This window comes from Saprolegnia diclina (genome assembly GCF_000281045.1).
Source record: "Saprolegnia diclina VS20 unplaced genomic scaffold supercont1.1, whole genome shotgun sequence".
NCBI lineage: Eukaryota > Oomycota > Saprolegniomycetes > Saprolegniales > Saprolegniaceae > Saprolegnia > Saprolegnia diclina.
The window spans coordinates 1,479,802-1,487,577 of NW_008246068.1; the positions used below are offsets into that span (position 1 = coordinate 1,479,802).

Genomic DNA, 7,776 nt, shown 5'->3' on the forward strand with positions numbered 1-7,776 from the left:
CGTCGTTGAAGAACCACGGACTTGGCGCGGCTGCGGCTGTCTTTCATCGCGCTGGTCCCGAACTCGACGACCATATCGCGCGCCTGCACTTTACACTTGTACAGGCAGTAGCACAGCAAACGCCGTCGTCACGCCTGGATTCGGCGCCAACGTCATGCACCTTGTACATTGTTGTGGTCCATCGATACACGCTGTGAATGCTGACGAGGTGCTGTATGCGACGTGCATCAAGGCGTTCCAGCATTGTCTGTCCTTGAACGTCTCGTGCTTGGCCATTGCGTCTATTTCAACCGGCTCGCTCGGCTTTCCCGCAACTTGTGCTGCGAGACAGGCGCTGCGCGCGTACCGCGACTTTGTCAAGACGTGCCGGTGGCGTGCAACCGTGGCCTTTGTGTGTAAGGCAAAGCTCCTGGAGCGCTACAACAAGCACGGTCGTAGCTCCAACCTAGCCTAGACGATACGCCCTTGTTGTGACGATAGGATGATACGCTTTTGAACAGCCGACCGCGTCGTGTAAGTGTTAGATCCGTCCTCTCTTTAATATTAGTCGTAGTCGATTGCACATTGGCAAGTCGCAGTGCATGGCGCAATGAACTGCTGCAGCAAAATCGTGGAAGCAGATGTTACGAAGGTACGTGGTGACTACAACGTACGCGGTATTTGGGATAACACAGTGACGTTGGTTTTTCCTCGTAAAAATTCATCTATTAGTTCTCCTTACTGCCACATTTTGCGAGGCTTCATGTGAAAGTTCTCATACAAGCGCATGAGGTTGCGCTCGAGCATCGCAACCGTGACCTTGCCGACAAGCGGCACGTACTTGACGCCGGGGATCTGCATGAGAGCGGCCTCGTCCACGTTCTTGTGCGACGCGACGTTGATGATGACCGTGCCTTCCGAGACCCACTCCAGCGGCAGCTTGTACGACGCGACAGGCACGCCCGTGATGATCACATGCGACTTCTTAGCAGCTTCGGCCGGCGTCTCACTGCACTCGATGAGCTTGCCGCGGCGGAAGAGGTAGAGAGAGTTGATGTCGACTGAGTAGACGTCGGCGCCGTCGTTGGCAAGCATGGCTGCGAGTGGGCGGCCCACAATGTCGCTGCGGTTGATGATCGTGATGCGCTTGCCGAGCAAGTGCTCGCCCTCGGGCTGGCCAAAGTTGTACACGTTGAGGTGCTCGAGGATCTTGACGATCGCAAGCGGCGTGCAGGGCAGGACGCACTTTTGCGTGCGCTCGTCGTCCACGTAGCGGATGTTGCGGTAGAGGTTGCCGCGGTAGTACTGGCAAAGGCCCTCGACGTCCTTCTTGATCGAAATCGAGTCCCGGATGAAATCATCCATCGTGCCGCCGTAGAAGCTCGGAAACGTGCCAAAGCACGGGTAGTAGACAAGGATGCCGTGCACTTCTGGGTCTCGGTTGGCGTCCTCGACAGCTTCCTGGAGACGCTCCTTTGGCACCTCGCGAAGCTCGTACCGGATGCCATCGCGGACGCAGGCCTTGCCCGTCCACTCGGCGTACTTGCGTGCCGATTCGTCGTCATTGGCGAGGAAACCGACGAGCTTGGGGCCGATGCCACGCAGCTCCGTGCGGACGTACTCCTTCATGGCGGCCGAGAAAGGCGCGGCGACCTCCGTCGCATTGACCTTGACAGCAGGCTGGCTCATGCTGGTGGCGGGGATCGTGGAAGATGGAAAATGATCTTCGCTCGCCGCCCGCGAAAAACCGAAGCGTAAACAAACGATGTTCCAAAGGATGCGTTAGCCAATCAGCGCGCATGATTTCGTATCCTTTCGACCAAGCGCCGTCTTGCGCTTAAAAAGTTGCTCTGCCAAGAAATGCGACGCGTTCATTGCTTTCACCTCAGACGACGCGCCCTGCTCGGCGCTCACATTATACAAGCAAAATGAGTTACTTACTGTGGAGTCTTATGTACGGGCACTAGCTCACAGCACCAAATTACAGGAGGTTGGTTGTTGCGTCATCATTGAACTAACCGTCATGACGCGTGATGCGCTGTGAAGAGTACGCTTACATCCCACGTCCTTTGCCACAACAGAGAGGGCGCAATACGGGCTGCTCAATTGGTGTCAACGTTGCTGCTGACGACACATAGGATATACCGCGCTGAAGGTTGGCACCTCGTCTTCTAGGCTGTTCCAAGCGCTGTTGCTCCTTCGAATGTTGCTGTTCGTTGCGCGGGGCCAATCACGGCACGTGCCTTCGCGGCAAACCAATGGCCCGTTGTAAACCTCCAGGAACACGTACCCGTGACACTGTATCATTTGCATAAAGCTCAATATATCGATATTCACGGTCTCTCACCACAATGAGCCAATCCGGCACAGGTACGCCAAATTTTAATTCAAAGTTGGATTGAAATAATATAACTATTTGTGTTCTTTCTTCAGCTGACACGGTTACGAAACTTCTTGATTAAAATGTCTGGATTGAAATAAAAAACGAATATTAATTTGAGCTTGGAGTCTGGGAATAAAAAACGCGCCGTGATTGGCTACTTGGAATTTGGCACAATTATTGGTGGAGAGGAGACTGGTTGGCTGGCTGCGAAGTTGGCCACGGCCTTCCGGAGCTTAATTTGGGTTTGCATTTCCTCAAGACAAGAAACTAAGGTAAGGAGACATGCTTCATGCACATGCAGGACCGACGACATGGACGACGCTTCCGGGCAGGAGTATGGGCACGACCTCCTCCTGATAAGCAGCGGAGTGCCTCCGGCCTCGGAAGCGGCGCCACAAGCAGGCTGCACGACAATAGGACATGGATCATTGACGCCGATATTTCCGTAGATGAGCAACGACACCTTGACCTGGTTGTTGACCAAGAACAACAACGCCTTCCTCGTGAAGGGTGTCCAGCCCAACTCGGACTTCTCGCGTGCCTCGTTCAACTTGTTGAACCGCCACTGCCGCAAGTACGATGCCCTCTCGGCCAACAAGGCCGTCGGCATCACGCTTAAGGACAAGAAGATTGTCTTGACGACGAAGATCGCCAAGGCCGCCAAGACCCCTGCCAAGGCCACCCACTCGGTGCCGCTCAACAAGGGTTTCCGCGCCAACGCCCACACGATCCGCGCCGAAATCTCGCGCAACTTCTACCGTGGTGACCTCAAGCGCGCCGCCCTCGCTCGCTGGACGCAGCTCAACCGCGTCGCCAAGATCGAGAAGGGTGTGCTCAAGAAGTCGGTCCTCAAGACCAAGCGCAACCAGTTCAAGGCGTAAACACACTGCTATTGTGACCAACTCGAAATGCAGGAATGTTTATTGGGTCAAGCCCGTCGACCTCGCCAAGGCCGGTGTGTTTGCCTAACAAGGAATGCAAGTCTAGGAATTCTTTTGTCTTGTCCTTATCGCGACTGCCTTTGTACACACAGAATCCTTATCGACTCGTTGTGAATCCGAGCTTGTCAGATTGAGGACCAAATGCACAGAATTGCAAAAGGTACCGCCGCCCTCACCAGCTGGAATCGCCAAGGCTTACTCACACCACTGATTCGCTGATTGTTGATTTCAGTGAAGCGAGCGAGGTCTCGTTGTACAGTTGCAGCACAACCGTCGTTCAAGCACCGCTGCGGACGAAGCATGACTGTTTACATGTTCATGAATGTTCCATAGTCACTCTTCACTTCGCACATTCTATTCGGCGCCCCTGGCTTTCTCGCCAGCATGTATTGTGGGGAGTTAAACGACCGCCATGACTTGAAACGCGTGTGCATTGAAGCGATCCAAGAGCTCGTTCTTAGCTCCTTCAAGGCCCGCGGCGACCTGCGCGTCATAGCACACAAAGGCGATTGTCGCGCGCCATCGATGCGTCTTGACAAAGTCACGGTACGCACGCAGCGCGAGAGTCGTTGCCGTCTGCAGCGGGAACCCTAGCGTGCCCGTCGAAATGGACGCGACAGCGATGCACGTGACGCCAAGACGCCGACAGTGCTCAAACGCGTTCAGATACGTGTGGTACAAGAGAGGATTGCAGTCGAAGCGGTGGTGCGACGGCCCGACGCAGTGCACAAGGTGCTCAACGCCAGCCGCGAATGCTGGCGTCACGACAGCGGTTGATTCGCGGGCATTCATGTGCAAGCGGGCAACATGCGCGTCAAGCGCGGGGCCTGCACGCCGAAACACAGCAGCAGCGGCGCCAGTGCCCGCGTTTTGAAGCGACGCATTCGTGGGGAACACGAGGCAGTCGACGGGCTGACCATTGACGTCTGTGATCGTCTCAATGTTGCCCTGGATAATGCGAGCGCGTTGCAAGATGCCCCACTCGACTGCCGTCTCGCAAAACTCAATGCACGCGGAGGACGGCGCAAAACCCGGCGTGGGGACGGGGACACTTCCGATAGGGCATGGACTCGCAGCGGGAAAGTGGCGGCGATAGCCAAAGCTCGCAGAAACGAGGTTCGCCCAGACGTCGACGTCCTCGGCGACCGCTCGCGTGCCAACGTTACTGAGGACGACGGAGCTCAGTCGCACTGCCGCCTCCAAGGAGCAGCACCCAAGGATGACCTTGCACACGTCGGCGATCTCGAGGCAGGCCGCGCCAGCGTGGCTCGTCGTCGTCGTGTCGCTCTTGGCCTTCTTGGACATTGCGCTCGTGAGAGAATGAAGGTCCTCGGTTGAGCGGTTGACGTCAGGAATCCAAATTGCCAAATAGAGATTCTTTTGTCAGGCGGTGTATTACCGGGGTTACCACTATGGGTTTATTTTTCTACGTGGTCTATCATCAAGCTACTTGATCGACCAGCAGCGTTCGCGGTCATGAGCCAGACCCGTGTTGCGGAGTTCCACTTGGATGCGACCGAGGGCCGACCTGGAGCTGCAGCACCCGAAGGTACACGGATGGCTCACTAGAACACGCGGGCTGATGGAAGTCGTTGGCTTGGCGACCGACGCGAAATGTCGAGTGGTCTGCTGTTGATGTAGATTGAATGCTTGTGATGAAGGCTCGTGGTGCCGACTCTGGTCGAGTTATTTAGTTTTGGCGTCTTGGTCGGTCGTCGTGCATGAAAGTGTTTTCGTTTTGGCGCTGGGCTTGTTGACTTGTTTTCGTTCTGGAGGCGTGGAGCTGGGCGGTTGGCTGGATGAATTTGTTTTCGTTTTGGCGGCGTGGCGCGTTGGATTCGGTTTCTTTGTTTGGGTCGATGTCTTGGGTTTCGGGGTCGGATGATATGGATCTTGCTGCTGCAGGTAGATGGCTGATGGCGTTGGCGGTGGCTGCTGGCTGATTTGTGCTCTGTGCTCTGTGCTCTGTGCTCTGTGCTCTGTGCTCTGTGCTCTGTGCTCTGTGCTCTGTGCTCATATTGGTTCTGTGTTGGATCTGATGTTGCTTGTGGTCCCCCTGACCGTTGTTTTTGTTGCTGGCTGGCTGGAGCATGTCGTCCGTCGTCTTCCTCGGATACGTCGTCTTGTACAGCGTGGCGATGAGTTCCTCATCGCTCAGCGTCGCTTGATCTGATGGCGCGGCTCGCAGCAGGCGAAGGCGTCATCTGACAAGGCCTCCTTCTGCCGCGGCCTGAATGACCGACGGCCGCGCCTCTGAGGATGCGGCCACTCGTCGGTTGGTTTCGCTTGCGGAACGGCTGGAAAAACGCAGAATTTGCCAAATAGAGATTCTCTGGCGCTCTGATGCAAATATATGAACGTGAAGCGTTGCCAGTTGTTGGCACCGACGTGGACAACATTATGGCAACAGGAATTCCATTAAATACACGACAAACTGGTCTACGCATCACTAAAGTTGTCGGTTTGGCGGTACGTGAAATCGGCAAAGGTCTCGGCACCCGGAAAAGCCGCGTCGTTCACGACTGACTCGACCGTGAGCTTGTCCAGGCGGCTGCCAGTCGTAGCATTGGCTCGCGGCACGAAGGGCGGGCGGATTTGGCGACGATACAGCTTTTCCCACTGGACGTCCGCAAAGAAGGGGTGCGCCATGATCTCTTTCCCGCCGCGGAAGCCGAGACGCATGCTCGGGTCGCGCGTCATGAGACCACGGAGCAGCGAGCGCGCGTCGTCGGAAAAATGTTTGGAGCTCACGTCGAGGCGCTCGTGTAAAATGTTGTGGAAATTCTGCTTGCGGTTCGGGTGGTAGAACGGGGTCGAACCGCTGAGCATCTCGAACATGACGACACCAAAGCTCCACCAGTCGACCGCTTTGCCGTAGCTCTTGCGCTGGAGGATCTCGGGTGCGAGGTATTCGGGCGTACCGCAGAACGTCGTAGCGTCGTCCGCGGCCTTGACGTGCTCGCGGCTCAAGCCAAAGTCGGCAAGCGCGATAAAGCCGTCGCCATCCATCAAGATGTTTTCAAGCTTCAAGTCTCGGTACACAATGTGCAGCGTGTGCAGGTGCGTGAGCGCGAGGACGAGTTGGGCGCCGTAGAGCTTCGCTTGATGCTCTTTGAAGTGCCGCTGGGTGCGGAGGAGCTGGAAGAGGGTGCCGCCAGAGTAGTAGTCCATGACAAGGTACAGCTTGCCGGCGTTCTGGAACGCGTACCGAAGACGCACGACGAACGGGTGGTCAATGTCTTGGAGGACTTTGCGTTCGGTCTTGGTGTGCTCGACTTGGTTCTTGGCGACGACGTGTTGCTTCTTGAGTACCTTGACAGCGTAAATGCCGCCACCGACGCGCTTCCGGACCAGAATGACCTTGCCAAACGCACCCTTCCCAAGCACTTGAAGGAGCTCAAAGTCGTCAATGGTCATGGGCTCCCGCTTCGGCTTGCTCGAAGACGACTCCTCCTTGGCTTGTAAAAACTTGGTCACGACGTTGACGTTACGCCAGCGAAGCTCGGCGCGCTGGAATTCGAATGCACTCGGGGCATCGAGGAAGCGAAAGACGGACGAGAGGACAGTTTGCGTGATTGTGTTGGACGAGCGCGGGCCGGCCGAGAGACTGAGGCCAAAGTAGCCCTGGCCGATCTCGTGGCCAAACGGTATGGTCTCGGACGCTTCCCAGCACACGGAGCGCGACGAGACAAACGCCTGCAGCTCGGACGGGCACTTCTCGGTGGTTTGGCACTCGAGGAACCCGAGGTTCCCAAGGCGCGCCTGGAGGTTGTACATGATGTCGGGGTTGAAGATAAACTTGTGGATGAGCACGCCACCGTAGCCGTAGCCGAGGAAGTGAATCTTGTGGGCCGCCGACGGAAAGATGTAGTGCTCCCACACAAACTGCACATGCTCTTCCGGCGTCTCGGAGCCGGGGATTGCGACCTTGTAGCCGTCGGGTTGAAGCACAGTGTTGACGTTCGGGTTCATGACAATGACGCCATAGCCCTTCTCGATGGCCTTGGCAAAGTACGGCAGCATGCTCCCGACATTGACACCGGAGCGGAGGAGAAGACTCCGGCTCCAGACGCCGGACGTCGCCCCGCGGGAGCTGCACACGAAAACGAGGAGCTTCTCGGCCACGGACCAGTTGCGCGACGTGTAAAATTCGCAGGACGTTGGCGCGCCCACATACGGAATCGACTGAGCGACGAAGCCGAGCTCGTCTTCCATGCGCGTGTGCACGTACGTAATGACTTGGCCGAGCATGGCCTCCGAGTGGAGGATCTCCGGGTCCATGATGCGCTCGCCGGAAGACCGGTCGCAGAGGAAGCCCGTGAGCGGGTTGATCGTGTAAAGCGGGTCGTCGAGGTCGACGTTCGAGGTCGGCATGGCGGGCTCGTCGTCCGCGTCGTTGTCACTGGTCGGGACGGTGGCTTCTTTATCTTTGGAGTGGGATGGGGCGGAACTGAATTTGGCGAGGAGCGTGTC

The 7,776-nt window shown here is 56.7% G+C and overlaps 5 protein-coding genes across 5 annotated transcripts in view; 2 read left to right on the forward strand and 3 right to left on the reverse strand.

Annotated features, from left to right (window-relative positions):
* The window catches only part of SDRG_00495 (hypothetical protein), a gene marked incomplete at both ends in the record, with an annotated part of 869 nt that extends 415 nt beyond the window's left edge, over positions 1–454 (forward strand). The window contains one exon of the mRNA XM_008605974.1: positions 332–454. Within this exon, the coding sequence (XP_008604196.1) occupies positions 332–454 (123 nt within the window). The remainder of the gene's footprint in view (positions 1–331) is intronic.
* A 225-nt stretch (positions 455–679) lies between these two features.
* SDRG_00496 (methylenetetrahydrofolate dehydrogenase (NAD+)) lies at positions 680–1,731 on the reverse strand. Its single transcript, XM_008605975.1, has one exon. The coding sequence runs from the start codon at positions 1,666–1,668 to the stop codon at positions 718–720; it is 951 nt and encodes a 316-aa protein (XP_008604197.1). The 5' UTR covers positions 1,669–1,731; the 3' UTR covers positions 680–717.
* A 795-nt stretch (positions 1,732–2,526) lies between these two features.
* On the forward strand, positions 2,527–3,368 carry SDRG_00497 (ribosomal protein L28e). The gene is made up of 2 exons (XM_008605976.1): positions 2,527–2,634; positions 2,812–3,368. Exon 2 carries the CDS (start codon positions 2,812–2,814, stop codon positions 3,241–3,243), a length of 432 nt encoding a protein of 143 aa, XP_008604198.1. The 5' UTR covers positions 2,527–2,634; the 3' UTR covers positions 3,244–3,368.
* A 140-nt stretch (positions 3,369–3,508) lies between these two features.
* On the reverse strand, positions 3,509–4,658 carry SDRG_00498 (hypothetical protein). Its single transcript, XM_008605977.1, has one exon. It carries the CDS (start codon positions 4,606–4,608, stop codon positions 3,703–3,705), a length of 906 nt encoding a protein of 301 aa, XP_008604199.1. The 5' UTR covers positions 4,609–4,658; the 3' UTR covers positions 3,509–3,702.
* A 982-nt stretch (positions 4,659–5,640) lies between these two features.
* Positions 5,641–7,776, reverse strand: SDRG_00499 (AGC protein kinase). The gene has a single exon (XM_008605978.1). It carries the CDS (start codon positions 7,675–7,677, stop codon positions 5,743–5,745), a length of 1,935 nt encoding a protein of 644 aa, XP_008604200.1. The 5' UTR covers positions 7,678–7,776; the 3' UTR covers positions 5,641–5,742.

What these genes read in the sequence shown, in the direction of transcription:
- SDRG_00498 (XM_008605977.1), bottom strand. Translation starts at nt 4,608, where the DNA reads ATGTCCAAGAAGGCCAAGAGCGACACGACGACGACGAGCCACGCTGGC.
- SDRG_00499 (XM_008605978.1), bottom strand. Translation starts at nt 7,677, where the DNA reads ATGCCGACCTCGAACGTCGACCTCGACGACCCGCTTTACACGATCAAC.
- SDRG_00496 (XM_008605975.1), bottom strand. Translation starts at nt 1,668, where the DNA reads ATGAGCCAGCCTGCTGTCAAGGTCAATGCGACGGAGGTCGCCGCGCCT.
- SDRG_00497 (XM_008605976.1), top strand. Translation starts at nt 2,812, where the DNA reads ATGAGCAACGACACCTTGACCTGGTTGTTGACCAAGAACAACAACGCC.